This window comes from Perna viridis, chromosome 12 (assembly GCF_037379345.1).
Source record: "Perna viridis isolate PV_CMFRI_1.1 ecotype Kerala chromosome 12, ASM3737934v1, whole genome shotgun sequence".
NCBI lineage: Eukaryota > Metazoa > Mollusca > Bivalvia > Mytilida > Mytilidae > Perna > Perna viridis.
The window spans coordinates 16,470,064-16,486,021 of record NC_142456.1 but is presented as its reverse complement, the minus strand read 5'-3'; the positions used below and the strand labels follow the sequence as shown (position 1 = coordinate 16,486,021).

The 15,958-nt window shown below is 32.7% G+C and overlaps 1 protein-coding gene and 1 long non-coding RNA gene across 5 annotated transcripts in view; one reads left to right on the top strand and one right to left on the bottom strand.

Annotated features, from left to right (window-relative positions):
* The first annotated feature begins 3,792 nt into the window (after positions 1 to 3,792).
* Positions 3,793 to 15,958, top strand: part of LOC148601461 (phospholipid scramblase 2-like) — a 44,004-nt gene continuing 31,838 nt past the window's right edge. The window contains exons 1-3 of one of the 4 annotated variants that reach the window (XM_088554266.1): positions 3,812 to 3,883; positions 13,147 to 13,179; positions 13,630 to 13,683. In XM_088554266.1, the coding sequence (XP_088410392.1) occupies positions 13,659 to 13,683 (25 nt within the window). In that variant the 5' untranslated portion in view covers positions 3,812 to 3,883; positions 13,147 to 13,179; positions 13,630 to 13,658. Of the gene's footprint in view, positions 3,884 to 4,048; positions 4,204 to 13,146; positions 13,180 to 13,629; positions 13,684 to 15,958 lie in introns of those variants that run through there. The other 3 variants (XM_088554265.1, XM_088554263.1, XM_088554264.1) reach the window with 3 other exon arrangements.
* Positions 11,469 to 15,543, bottom strand: LOC148601462 (uncharacterized). Its single transcript, XR_015916966.1, has 4 exons — positions 15,505 to 15,543; positions 14,570 to 14,591; positions 12,852 to 13,026; positions 11,469 to 11,582 (listed from the first exon to the last, which is right to left on the bottom strand). It is a non-coding gene; the product is annotated as an uncharacterized LOC148601462 (long non-coding RNA).

Here is a 15,958-nt window from a genome sequence, read left to right as displayed (position 1 = left end):
GGCCTATTCTTTTGACACCCGGACCTGCACGGGGCCATGTACACATACAAATTAAATTATAAATCACTACATAGAAACAAAAGTTCAAACTCATGCTAACTCAAATGTTTCTCCAGTTACCATAACCTCGAAAGAAATAAACTTTCACATTGGTTCAGTATTCCAAGAATGATAACTATATTAGGCGAGAGAGAGAAAAAATGGCGGGAAAAAAATAAATTCGCTGGACCAGAGGAGCCAAATGTAAGAGCTAGGATATAATGAATGAATTACCCATAAGAACGAACTATCACAATTATTTAGTATTCAAAGAAAGCTTGAAGTTTTAATTGTTGTGTAAATAACCGACCAACTGAAATTTGAACTTGATCTGTATAATTTATGCACGATACTAAATAACTCTACAAAGCACAGGGGCTTGCTCCCACTATCAAATTTGCAGCCCGACTATGTATATATAGTGTTTATATACTATTCGGGGTGCATATTTGATGGCGAGAACAGGCCCCTGTATACAAAGTTTGAAAAAGAGCCTTCAATATCGTCTGAAGTTATCATCTGGAAACCGTCGATTTTTGGGGAGGGGATGACGACGGACAGCTGCAGACACGCAACTTTTTTTTAGGGTATCCCATAATTCGTACACCGCCGGGCTTCATGTGGGGGAAAAGGGGCGATTATATGTTATGATAGTTATTTTGTGTCCAAATTTTGTACAAAGGTAAAACAATATTACAATAAAAGTGGAATATTAATCCAACCCCTGGTACCTTATCGATCTAGGATCCACTCTTGTATTAAGATCGACATATGCATGTACATTTGGAAAATACTTGGGATCAGATTAAAAATAAACATGTTTATTGTATGAGAGATTTTGATAATTAAATAAATACATGAATGTTTGTAGATCATTGATTGAAACACTTTTTGCTTAAGGTAGTTTAGGGTATAAAACACTGTCAGTTGCATAATGTTCTGGTGAAGAATATTGTTTTAAATTGTCCCCTGCTGCAATGCGGAAGGGGACATAGAAATGCTGGTGTCCATGCAACTGTCTGTCCGGCTGTCAAGCTGTGGATTCAACTTATAGGACACTGTTCGACAGATTGTGTTCAAATTTTGTAACATTGTTAGTCATTGTATGTATATGAGAGTATTACACCGTCATATCAATTCCAATCGGACTGCTCGGCCATTTCGGCTATATATACTAAAAATTAACTGTGTAACTAGAAAGGCTGAGGTGTTGCGATTGATAATAATTCTACAGGAGTTATGGGACTTTGTTTAATTTGTACATACTTCACTGTAGGGACACTTAGTAGGTGCAAATCTTCGGAAACTTTTAAACGGATTTTGTTCAAATTTTATAGGATTGTTAGTTGATGATATCGAACCAGCACTTTAATTCTAAAAAAAATTACAAGAGTTAATGGTCTTCGTTGAATTTGTACATTCTTCACGATAGAAGCACTTAGTGAGTGTGCAATAATAAACTCTAGCAAAATGCATTTATAAAATTTTGATTTTAAATTTTAGATAAAATTATTTCATAAGTCTAAGCATTACATGTACATGTATCATGTCTGGATAGCTGCATATGCATTAGTTTCACTATTGGACTCAGCTTCTCCAAGTAGTATATGGATGTACATGTACACAACTGTTTTGGTGTGTTACAATTGTATATGTTTGTAGTATGGTATGTAAGAGTCATGAATTTCGGAAATATGCTCCAGTGCATGTACTGAATTACAAGGAACATTATTAATGAAAACGATTATTTTTATTATATATGTTGGTAAATTTGTTTAGGTTGTACTAGTTTTTGCAGTTGAAATCCGGCTTACATGAAGTCATTGTGATTGAAGGATAGACCAAATTATACACTGACTGCGTATGCCAATTTCAACACATAATATAATCAAATAAGTATAGAATGTTTAGAATGTTAATGTATATATATATATATATATATATATATATATATATATATATATATATATATATATATATATATATTAGAACTGTCAAATTTGCGAAGCAAATTTTTGTCGTTCCATCCGCGGAACTCGAACTCATACCGCTGTGACATCTATGGCAACACCGCCTGCACTAAGTCCAGCGCATATATGGGAATATGAAAAAAAATGTCGTTTCCTTGTATTAAAAGTGATATCGAAGTTGATGATAAATTAAGTAAAAAGGAGCTTAAAGAAGATACATGTAATCGAACTGCGTGTGCCTCCTTCTAGTTCATGAATAGTCATATAACATGTACAAAATATACTTGTACGGTATACAAAATGTACATGTATCAAATGTAACTACAAGTTTTAAAAGACGAATTTGAATGTGTCTTTTATTAATGGTAAATAAATCTTGTTTGTATGTATTTTTGTCATTAATATCCTAAAGGAGGGCAGAAGTGGATATACAAATATCAAAGGTCAGTAAAATACTCGTCACAGAGAAACCAGACATGTAAAGATTGTTTGTTTGTTGGGGTTTAACGCCCGAGCAGCATTATTTCAGCTATATTCAGGCGAAAGAGTAATCAAGGGAACCAAGGTTATAGTGGTAATCAAAAGAATGTAATCCAGGGACAAAGACCAGACATGGAAAACAGACATACACGACAAAGAACATATAGTAACTAAAATCATACATACAAAGTAACAAAAGCAAATGAGCAACTCCACTAAAAACTGGGAGCATGCACCAGGTGCACCGGTAGGGTAAGCGTCCTCTGCTTTTCTAGAAACACCCGCCGAGTAAAGATAGTGTGAGTCATCAAATGGGCTAAGGAGGTGCTGTTCTACTGATTCTATATAATCAAACTTACTGTTAGAGCATTGGTGGGTGTCGGTCATCGACTTGGATCTGCTAATAGTAGGCAGAGATATACATATGTAGGAAATCTAGTTTACAGATACATTTAAAACTTAGTTTTAGGTTAACACAAAATCTAGCTTAGTTTTAAGTTTATGCAAAAACTGCATGATCTTGAGTATCACTATTAAATCACAGAGTTTTCGACATTGTAGAAGTTTTAATTATGGTCCGCCATCAGCTTGAACTCGTGGATCGTTTCTGGGATCCGTCTGGGATCCATGAGCACCGATTTGGTTCACCGTGTCATAGATTTCAAGAAAATCGTCTACCCGGACTAGTCCCCGGTACCAGTCTTTTTATGGGCAACTCGGCGGGTGTTTCTAGGAAAGACGCTTACCCTCCCGATACACCTGCAGTTAAAGCTCCAAGCTTTTAGTGGAGTCCGAGTCGCTTAATTGTAATGCTATTGAGGTTATTTCATGTTCTTTGTTTGTGTGTTACGTTCTTCATCTTGGTTCCCTTGATTATATATACTCTTTTGCCGTGATTATTTTTATTCTTTGGATTTAGAAATACATGTAGCCATATAGACCTGTAAAGGTCTTTGTTGTAGCAAGGATTTTTAAGGTACACCTACCCTAAAAATTATCTTCTGTGTGAATGGGTTGATTCCTATGGCAAGCCGTTGTGGAATTTATTCCCCATTTATTGATATCAATAAATGCTAATTTATTGATATCAATAATTAATCCTAAATATCAATAATTCATTTATTAATATCAATAAATGAATTATTGATATCAATAAATGGGGAATAAATTCCACAACGGCTTGCCATACATTCCCTTTGTTTTTCCAAAATATATCTCATTTGATATATTTTGCATTAGAACTACTTCGTTAATCAAACGACAATATTTTCTCAAACCTAACAAAAAATAGATCAGGAAATGACTTCCGGGTTTTATCAAATCATATTCAAAAGTGGGTCAAACCAAAATTGACAGTTTACATTTTCTATTCCAGTTCCAAGAAGAAATTAAAGGTAAGTACATATACACCGAAAGCACACCACACTCCACCACTCACCTTTCTCATTAAGGTTTTATTCTGAGTTTTCTAAACTAGGGCCTAATAATTAATATTCTACATTCATTCGAAAGTAAAAGCGTGCTATTTATTGACCTAGGCCTAGTATGAGCAATATTCACGCCCTGTTATATTTCAAAATACCCTCTTAACATTTTAAGGAGTGAAGAATAATTGAACACATAAACTCCCAACACGGATGATATACAAAGCTCACTTTTATACTGTTAAGGATCAGGTTTCACATATCGGCTCAATAAGTTCAGGCCAATCAAGGTAGGATTTCTACTTGCCTACTTGGTGAGACCTGGGACTCACCATTTTATGGAAAGGTGAGTCCCAGATTAACTTGGTGGGTCCCACTGTTTTTCCTGGTTTAAAACCAGTTCGAATACTGCATTCATTATTTAAGTGTGTACATCAGTATACAAAACCATATCTCACTGCAATTAAAAATGTATGCATGTCATCCATATTAAATTGTGTAGAGTAAACTCAGCATCTTTTTTTTTTAAAACAAACTTATTCTGTTTGTTGACTTCATGACATACATGTAACTCCATATATAATGAGTATTTAGTTACACGTACCTTTAACAGGTTAGGACACTCGCTCGAATTCTAGCCAGTCCTGAATACAATTTTTCAATATATTTACTATATAGCTATATAGATTATTGAAAATAGCCAGTCTCGGGCTGGCGGGCATGCTGCTATTTCTAACTCTGACCTATATGTAGCTACATTTTAAATACTAATAGTCTTGAAACTTTCATTTGAAGAAAGGCTGCATTTGTTGTTGACTCGTGTTGAAATATAGGTACCAATAATGAAGTAACAAGTCGTTTTAAAGAACCCCAAAATATTTATTGGCTAATGTGGAAACAAAAAAGAAAAAAAAATGTTTTTTTTTTGTATCTGTGGAAGCAGTTTTTTGCTGTTTTAAAAAGTATTATAATTTACTTTGTCCTTTGCTCAAAGTATGTTCAGATGAAGAGGGATGACTTCTCTTCATTTTAATTTACATGTAACAATAACTTGAACTATAATGTATTAATTACGAATCGTTGATTAAAGCTTGTTTACCCCAGACCCATATTTGTCACATCAACATCAACGACGTTCTTTTCGGTTTTATGAAGTTCAAGATCAACACATGGATGCTTGTTTATTTGAACTGATCTTGAATAGAACTCGATCTTGAACCTATAGAATTCGAACTTAAACATCACAGTTACATTTAAATAATCGAATGTTTCATAGAGGTCACTATTAATTCCTGATGTGATTGTTATAAACAAATTAATGTAAATGTAAAGCCAAGGTTGTAAAAAACTATTTGTCAGAATTATTTGTAAGCACATGCTTACACTGCTTTAATGGTGCTACGCCACTGAGTTAAGGACGAAAATAAAAGGGACGACATTGATTGATTACAATGCTATGTCTTGTGTATGTACTTTCAGTCCTCTTTTGCTATTTAAGTTAGATTTTAAGAGGTTCAAGAAATAATTTTAGTTTTTAAAATAATTATTGGGGACACTTATTGTTTTATTGTTTTTTTAAATTCTCTCTGCGACATATCACTATATATATTTTTATAAAGAGTACATTCTATGACAAAATGAACTTCATCTCATAGGCGTAGGAAGCAAAAACTTACTGGTACTGCTTTGATATAGGATATGAGGCCTTATCACGAAAATGTGAAAATTATTGGTGCTGCATACCATACCTGTCAAAATTATTGGTACGGTTGGAGCAGTACCGACCGCACCGGTTCCTACATCCGTGCATCTTCAATTTATCTAATGTTGCAATGTACATTATCGGCATTTCCTATTATGTTTATCTAATACGTTTTTCACATTGCTCTGATGAACTTCTTTGCAACATGCAAGTGTACCATACCAGGCCACTGTTCTAAATTGTTTAGTCTATATTTCAACATTAATAATACAAACACATGTACACATATAATATTAAAGTACATTGGATACCTCCAAAGTTCTACAAAGTTCTGAGATAACAGCATAATTAATTAATTTCTTATTAACTCTTAAAATATATTTTGGAAATTTCATGCGATTTTTTTCACAAAAGTCATTTTCACAAACCTTTTCAAAAATTCTTACAGGCAGCAGAGGTTACAGAAAACATTTCCCAGAATTCACATCCGTATATGTTTTATAGTATGGTCATATATATTTGTTTATGTTGATACACTAGGATTTGATGATAACCTACATTGTTGCATTTAAAAAACATACTTTCAATGGCTCTGTATACAACTCATCTTTACACTGAAAAATAATTTCCACTATGGATAAAAGTGATTTCCAAACAGTTATACATGTATTTATAAACTTGTACAATCTACTGTCTTTCCATGAAACTGAAGATTTAAATGTTTCCTAGATCTATTGACTCACAATTTGCATTTAAACACCGTTTAGAGCAGTAATGATTCAGCTCATTTAGCCTCAGTTCCATTTCTTCTGCTGATCCAGAAAGTAAAACACTGTCATCAGCATAAATTAAGCAGTCAACTCTCAGTTTATTAATATTGACTGGACTGGACTGGAACAAGAAAGAAATTGATCAGGAAGATCATTAATTAAAAGTTTAAAAATGTTAGGCTTTGAATATCTCCCTGTCTCATTACAATAGAAGATCTAAATAATGGTGTTAGCTGGTTGTCTATTTTGACTCTCAGTTCACTCTTAATGTACATGTATATGTCTTTAATTAATTCATAAAACTGACCTTCTATGTTGTTTAAGGTGGTTACTGTCATTTGAACACTTCTTGTACCCCCCAACCCCCAAAATATGGCAAAAAAGGGGGGGGTGATATAACCAAGCCCTGTGCTAATACCTTGAACATTTTATGGATTTTTATTTTATAGTAAGAACCACTTCACACCTCTGCTTATAACTACTGATAAAAAACCAAATTATTTTGCTGGTTGTTTTTTTGCCATTTATGGGTCGGATACTTTCAGAGAAGTTTGTATTGTATACCAGCCTTTTTCAAACAAGCATACAATTGACCACATTTTCTACTAGTATACTTATCAATGAGAGTATTAAGAACAAGCTTTCCGAGAGTATTCCAAAACAATACATAGTCCCCAACTGGCTGTTTATATCTCTGACCCAAATAGTATCTTGGATCATCAAGTATAAATGCCAAACTGAGGAAATGACATTGATTTTGAATAGGAGAAGTGATATTGACAAAGACAACAAAGATGTTCGAATCTAATGAACAGATGCAGATTTACTAATCTTTTGTTATATTAACATGTTGTCACATTGAGATAATGTTAACAGATTTTCTTAAGAAAAAAGCATGTAAAACTGAAATTTTGGTATAGCAGGTAAAACTGAAAGTTGATAACTTAGGAAAAAATCAGCAAAGTGGAATGAAATGTATACTTAATCTGTAACTCATGAAAGTAGACTCACATGCCTGAAATCAGCTCAATATCTGCAGGCATCCCAAAAAAAGTGTTGAAAACTTTAATCTTGGTAAATTTTTCAAAGTTCAAGGGCCATACAAATGTAACTCACAAAAATCAGTGAAATGGGTTGAAACATATCCTCGATCTGTAACTCATCAAGGTAGACTCTCATACCAAAAAAATCAGCTCAATATCTGCAAGCATTTAGAAAATAAGTGTGGAAAACTTAAATTTTGGGAAATTTTTCACAGATCAAGGGCCATTGCTCAGACAAAAATCACTGAAGCAGAACGAACTGTGTCTTTGATCTGTAACTCATCAAGGTTAACTCACATACCAAACATCAGCTCAATATCTGCAAGTTTTTAGAAAAAAGTGCAGAAGACTTCAATTTTTTGCCAAACTGTCAGATAGACGGATGGATGGATGGACAGACAGAGTGCAGATCTAAAGTCCCCTTCAATAAATTTGGTAGGGAACTTATAAAAATGATCTACTACTGATGATGACGACCATAAACACAGTTAAATAATTTGCCAATACAAGAATTTATTGCAGTGACACTATAATTTTCTGGCTATACAAAAGTACAGTGGCAGTACAAAGCAGAAATGTATAAGTTGGTAAATTGCTGGTAGTGTAGCTATAGTCTCCAGATTTGAACATGGGAGTAACCTAATATGTTGATGACCACTAAAGGATAACACCCTATGGAAAATACAATATTAAACATTTTTTTTGTGACAATGGAGATAGTACAGTTGATCCTGCCTTAGATATGTCATCTAAATCTGAGAATTTTTCATATATATTTACAATGTAGATATGCATGAAGATACATAGAATCTACAACAATAACGAGTTGATTATGAAATTTCTCACATCGAGTGAAATAAATTTCATAGTTTTGGTCACGAGGCTTGTTAAGCTATTCAAACTATAAAATTTATTTCATGAGATGTGAGAAATTCATAATCAACAAGCTTTGAGTGTAGATTCTGTTTCTAATGCCCTAAAAACGTCAAAAATTCCCAAAAATGAAAGCGTGCGAAACATTATGATTCCGATTTGTAGGAGACATATTGACGTCACAGAAATGCAAACATTCCAAACAAAAGAAACCAGATGATTTCAAAGGTTTTTTCACTTCAAATCTTCCAGAGTCCCTTCATAAGTCTTATTTAAGGTAAGGAAATACCAAAATTATCTCATTTAACTGAAATATAATTACAATGGCAATCAAGGCAATTCAAGATGGAGTCCAAGACAATTGATTTCTAAGCCAATCAAACTCTGAGAACAAAAAAGTCACTAGTGATGTAATAATTTTTTTCCACACCTGTCAAGCGGTATAAAAATTGAAGCAAAATTAGAGAAATATTATTTCAAAGGGAGATAATTTAACAACAAAATGTAAGAGTTTCGTATGTAAAAACCTCGTAAACACAACACCTCCCAAACTGCCCAAAAGATTTTTGAAAAAAAAGTTGAGCATCATATGTAGATGTGCATAAAAGAAGACAATACTGTTGTAGGATTCCAAAAGGAGATAATCCAACTAAAGGGTTTTAAGTGTTCAAACGTAACTTCTTAACTGCTCAAAGGGTTTTGATGAATTTTTTTTGGAAGGTTTGGAATCAAACATGTATGTGGATGTGCATTAATGAATAACAGTACTGATGGGAGATAATTCAACTAAAGGATGAATGTAATAAGTGGGTTGCACATCATATATACAAATGTAAATGCATGAAGAAATATAATTACTGTCAGAGCTAGAACTCTAAAGAGAGATAATACAATTAAAGGGTTTAACATGTTAAAACATCATCAGAGCAACTCTTCCTAAATGTCCACAGGAACTTTGATACAATATTTAGAAAGGTTAGGCATTATTTGGACATCATTTGAAAATGATTTGAGTGATTCATTTTTGAATGACTTCAGCAACATGATCAGTGATTTACATGTAGACTTGGGTTATTACTTTAAAATTCAAAATTAAGGGAGATGACTCTGTAAATGACACTGAAATACAATAGAAACTATTAGATTTTCGATGTGAATTAACCTCCTAAGAGTAGACAGATTAGAATGAATAATTATACATTTCATCATATGGACCTTCATTGTATATGGCAGCTTAACAATAATAAAAATGTGTGGCCTTTTTCTGACGCAGTCGGTATATTTTCGTCTTTTACCCTTTGAACTTAAAGACAGTCCTCCATGGAAACGCAAGTCACCTGATCACAATTCTGTTTCCCGATTAGCCAAATACTGGTAACGTAGTGGTGTTTGAAAACAACTATATTGAAATTGCGTGCCATGTGTTATTTCCTGAATGAAATGTAGAAAATTATAAGTAGAAAGAACAGAATTTTACCGCATTGGCCATCTTTTCTTTCTTTTGGAAACAAAACAACTAGGAGGGACAAATTGGGACAGACATGAAATCACTATATAGATGTACCTGCAACTTTTGTGAGTGTATAAAAAGAAAATCTACATATGTGTCTTCCTGCAGCAATCCTGCCTATATTACATGTACATTGTGTTTTTGGAAGGACATAAATGTAGCAACACAAATTTAATTTCTTGCTTAAAAGTGCCAATGTCACCTGATTGCACTTTTCTATTTCTCTGTAGACCTTGCTTTGCTATTTCCATTAACTGCATCATTTATTTAAGGATTGATAATACTTATTGATAACAGCTTGTTTCAAAAACTGTCTGGTGTCACTCAAAGAGTACCAAAATATTGCTATTTAGGAGTTATGCATCATTGTAATGGTAATTTTAATTTTGCTGTATCTCTACTGATAGAAAAGGCTAGAAAGGCATTATTTAAAGTAAAAAGGTCAGTTGGACAAGACCACCCTTGTAAACTTTTTGAAAAGCTGTTTGATACTTTAATCAGTCCTATTTTTTTTTATACTGTAATGAAATATGTGGGGTAGCCATAAGTCCTTCCAATAGTTCCATAATAGAAAAGTTTCATACAAAAATTCTAGAAGAAATTCTAGGAGTCCGTTGTAAAACATCAAATGTTGCTTGCAGATCTGAACTTTGCTGATATCTAATGGAGTCAAAAATAATGTTTTCAAGTATTAAATTTCTGAATCGTGTCTTATCGTCAGAAAATACTTTGGCATATAAGCTTTTCATAGCAACTGGGATTGATAATCCTTGGACTAATGAGGTATACTTATGCATACAAAACTTGGTTTCTTTTTACGTAAAATGTCCATGTATTACAACATTACTGTGTGTTTTTGGACCAATCTATCCAGGGGTAAGCATCACTGATATCAAATTTCAGTAAACTTACATTTTTCAAAAGTATTTACTCTAACAGTAAACGTTGTAATACATGGACATTTTACGTAAAAAATCAGAGAGATATGCATTAAGTAAAATTCGACTTAGCGCTCATAGCCTTGAAATCAAAAAGGGTAGACATTTTTCAATACCAATAGATGAAAGGCTTTGTCTGACCTGTAATACTGGTGATATTGAAGACAAACAATATTTTTTATCCAAATGTAAAACTTATTTGTCTGTTAGATCCAAGTTTAATATAAAATTGTCTAATTTACTAAATATTAATATTAATATTAATTTTATTAATATTAATAAATATTAATATTAATATTAATTTTCTCTCAAAGTCTTTAAGTAGTAACTCTCTTGTGGTATTAGACTAATAAGTACTTATATTAGCAATTGTATTTCCATCAGAAGTTCTGTATTGTCATAATCATCAATCATGATATTATGCATTATTATGTTAAACTTTGTTTATCATTTTGATTGGTTGATTGATTGATTGATTGTTGGGGTTTAACGCCCGAGCAGCAATATTTATCATTTTGAAACTTGGGCCTTTGCCAATTATTATAATTGTGTTTGTACCAATAAAGAATTTGAATTTGAATTTTGTCACTGAAATTTTAAGTTATTTAATTATTTAAAACAGTTATTGATTTTTGTTTTCACAATTTCTATTTTATTGTCAGTTCTTGTTCAGTGTAAGTTACAATGTAATTAAGGCCTAAATTTATACAGCAGGGCTGTCAGGATGTAAGATTTTATTATATAACTTTAAAAACTGTTTGGCTGTATCAAATGGTATCATGCTGTTGTAGACTCTGTTGTTGTTGTCCAGCATCTGTTGACAGTTTGGTTTCCTGAAAATAACATAAGGATAGTAACTATAATAGTGTGTGGATCGTTATGTTGTGCTACAAAGTGTCATAGTATAAAAGGAAGGCTGGGATTGATTTTGGGGGTTGACACTTGAACTGTTTAGGAATTTTAGGCCAGAAACAAGCATTTACATGATGTGAGTGAATGGATCTCTTTAAAATTTGAGCACAAAGTGCCATACCATAAGTGGAAAGCTAGGATTAATTTGGGGGTGGGTGGCTGCTTGAGCCTCTTGTGTATTAAGGACCAAAAAAGGTCATAAACAAGCATTTAATACATTTAATAATATCCACTATAAATAAATTTGATGAAAAATGAATTTATCTGTGAAATTGTACCGTGGCGTACCATACTTCCCAAGGAAGGCTTGGATAGATATTGGGGGTTGTGACAGGGACCATTAATGAAAAGGGTCCACTTTGATTCTTGTCAAATTCTTATCCTGTGACTAATATTTAATTGGAATTAAAATTTGGAGCTGTATCGGTACTGTGCCCATACGTGCCCTAACAGGTAAGGGCTTGACCTCTGTGGTCATATTTAACTGCGGTCAGCAAAACATTTTATTTTATACATTTTATGTGTCAAGTAATATTTTTTTTTTATAAAGGAATCTATCTGATATAACTCAGAAATAATTCACAGACATGGATTGATCATTTATACATGTATTGTCTTATTTTACCCCAAGCAAAAGCTTTTTTCCCACAAAAAATGGGTTTGGAACAAAGAATACACTATTTACATGTAGGGATAAATATATGTAATAGCAGTGTTCTAGGATTCCTATTTCCCGTTACCGGGGGCAAATGAAATCTGGGTCAGGGAAATTTAGGTACCTAGTTACACTTTCCCTGTAGCAAGTTGAAAACTTCATATACTGTAAGGATTTGTTTTGTGAGGAAAGCAGTCATTGACTCTGGGAAAGTTGATTTGATATGGATTTTTTTCCAAGAAAACCACAATTTCTGAAAAATCCTAGAACACTGAATAGTAGTCTTATAAGGCAGATTGATGCTGAATACACAAGCTCCTGTGTAGTGAGACAGTCGGAAGTTCGTTGGGCAAGGTTATCCCACTAGAGTGAATTTTCGATCCAGATTGCCATTGCACGACGATCTTCCAATGGTCTTTTTACATAAGAGCCTGTGAATACAGGTGGTCTGGTGGTTAAGACAGGTTTGACTGTAAAGATTTGTTTTACATCTGAATTTTAAGCCTTTGTTAGTCTTGTGTGGTTTTAGCTTTACCTCCACTCTAATGTTGCTATATTGCAATCACCTTGTCCGTCTGTCCGTCCATTACATTTTTTGTAACAGTGTAACAGGTTTCTCAGCTTCTACTGGAGAGAATGCTTAGATAATTGGAATACTGCTTCTACATGTACATGATGATTTAAACTGTGTCTCCCTTTTCCAGCTTTGACTGAAATGGTTGAGTGGGGTATTCTTAGCATGACATAGTGTGCAACATCTTGATTTTTCTTTTTTTATATTGTTATGATACATGTATAGTATGATGCCCATTTTGCTGATTTTGTTTTAGGGGCCAGTCAAACTTTTTCACAGTGTGATATAGGTATTATAATTTTATCACATTCCTTGTTTTGATTTTTCACAAATGTTTTTCTTACTTATTCAGTTTACTGTAAATTATGTGATACATGTACATTTGGACTTATGGTACATGTACACACAGTCATCATTGTTCAGTTATAAAGTTGAAAATAAACCACTACTTTTATATTGATTTTAAGGAGGTAGACCTAGGGTAAGAGACATAACTAATGAAATCAGTGATATGTTTGTATCATATTCAGTTTCAATAAAGCCTATCAAGCTTTCATTTGAAACAGAATAAAATTAATCCAAGTTAATTAGATGCTTACATAAGATTGATGTAAAATGCTAAATACAAACATTCCAATGATTTTTTATAGTTGTGTCCATTACCCTAGGTCTACCTCCTTAAGAAGAGTTGAAATGATGGAATAATTGATAGATTTATACTTTATTTTTTTCTTTTCAGGGATTAAAGAATACTAGTAAACACATATTATGTCGGATAATAAAGAGGCTCTTGGTAAGATTTGCTTTTACTAGTAATTTAAAACTAATTTCTTAATTATAGTCATAGTTGAAATCTTGATAAGGAGCTGTTTATTCTTTGAAATAACTCTATTACGTGTACATGTAAACAGGTAAGCCAGCCTCTCTGTAGAACTATAGTACATGTACATGTATACAGGTAAGCCAGCCTCCCTACTTGTGAGGATGTGTATAGATCTATAGTACATGTACATGTATACAGTTAAGCCAGCCTCTCTACTCCTGAGGATGTGTATAGAACTATAGTTTATGTACATGTATACAGGGAAGCCAGCCTCGCTAGTTGTGAGGATGTGTATAGAACTATAATTCATGTACGTGTATACAGGTAAGCCAGCCTCTATACTCATGAGGATGTGTATAGAACTATAGTACATGTACATGTATACTGGTAAGCCAGCCTCTCTATTCCTTAGGATGCGTATAGAACTATTGTGCATGTACATGTATACTGATAAGCCAGCCTCTCTACTCCTGAGGTTGCGTATAGAACTATTGTGCATGTACATGTATACTGGTAAGCCAGCCTCTCTACTCCTGAGAATGTGTATAGAACTATTATGCATGTACATGTATACTAGTAAGTCAGCTTCTCTTTTCATGAGGATTTTTGCTATTTTCATTGAGAAATTAAAAGTGTGAAAAAAAGTATTAGTACTGATTTGTAAAACTTATCATTTTTTTTAACCTTGAAAATTGATACTCACAAATATATGCATGTACATGTATACTAGTAAGTCAGCTTCTCTTTTCATGAGGATTTTTGCTATTTTCATTGAGGAATTAAAAGTGTGAAAAAAAGTATTAGTACTGATTTGTAAAACTTATCATTTTTTTTAACCTTGAAAATTGATACTCACAAATATATCCACTTGACAGAAACTGTGAAAATTAGCAACGACGAATATTAATACATTTACATTATATAAAAACGTGGTCTTCTCCACAAAACAGGGAACCAGGTTTTCCATTACATGTACAGGATCAATCATCATTTGGATTTATTTTTGAAAGCATTGCAAATAATGACACAATATTTCTTTTCTTTTTACAGTGAATACTTTTCAATGAATTCCATAGTTCATTTGAAATTTGGGTTTTTACATATGATTTGCATTTATAAGTCTTCTTAATTTTATTTTTTGCATATTTTTTTTGTGCAAACTAATTTGGTATGTGTCATTAAGATTGATTCATCTGCAATCACATTTCAATTTTCATAAGATTCACATAATTCCATACTTAATAATGGTTTATATAATTAAGGACCATTTCTTATAACTTTGAATTTTAATAGAAGTTCAATTAAAGTGATCATATCTATTAACCTTTGGAATAATATATGTAGGAGATTCTCCCCCATGGACACTGTCTCATGTGTGAGATTTTTAAGTAAAAGCAAATTCTTGATGCAAAAATTCAATTTTTTTTGGTATTTTTCAAAGAAAATGTAGTAATTTTAACCAAAAACCTTCCACAAACCTTTCATTTTTATGTGGGATATTCTAATTTGCATTGATTTTTTTGGGAGTCTTCCCCTAAAGTAGTTCACATAAAGTTTACACGAAATTAAAATGATTTCACATGAACTTATTAATATGTGATTAGTATTAATTCAACCAACTTCAGGTGAACTGCTTATCAATTCAGGTGGAAATAATTTGAAGTAATTTTGCCGATGTTGCTAGTTACAGCTAGAGCACATCATATTGATATATACAATACTCTTTGAATCTTGCCTTTAATATAATCATTTATCTCAAGGAGGATCTTTATTTAGTTCTAATAGGCTTACATTGTTATCAGATTGTGCATGTATTGAATAAGGTTTTTTTTCTATACAAGTACATGTATATGTATTTATTAATATACATATACTTCCTTGTTTGGAAGGTAAGATAATTTAAATGCACATTAAACATGTGCATATATCCCTTAAATAATATGAAACCTGTCTACACTGAACCTCAAGGAACCAAAAACCTGTCTTAACAGAACCTCAAGGAACCAAAAACCTGTCTAAACAGAACCTCAAAGAACCAAAAAACCTGTCTAAACTTCTATTTGGTCATTTTCAATAACCACTGTTAAGGTGAGAATGTTTTTCCCATGGACTCATGCAATTTAAAAAATTGGTAAAATAAAAATAAAAAACCCTTCCTTACTACCCTATTTTTATATGACCTCACAAAATTGTGATATTATCGTTTAGATGTTGTCGTTATTGTCAATTTTTCTTGTTTTTGTTT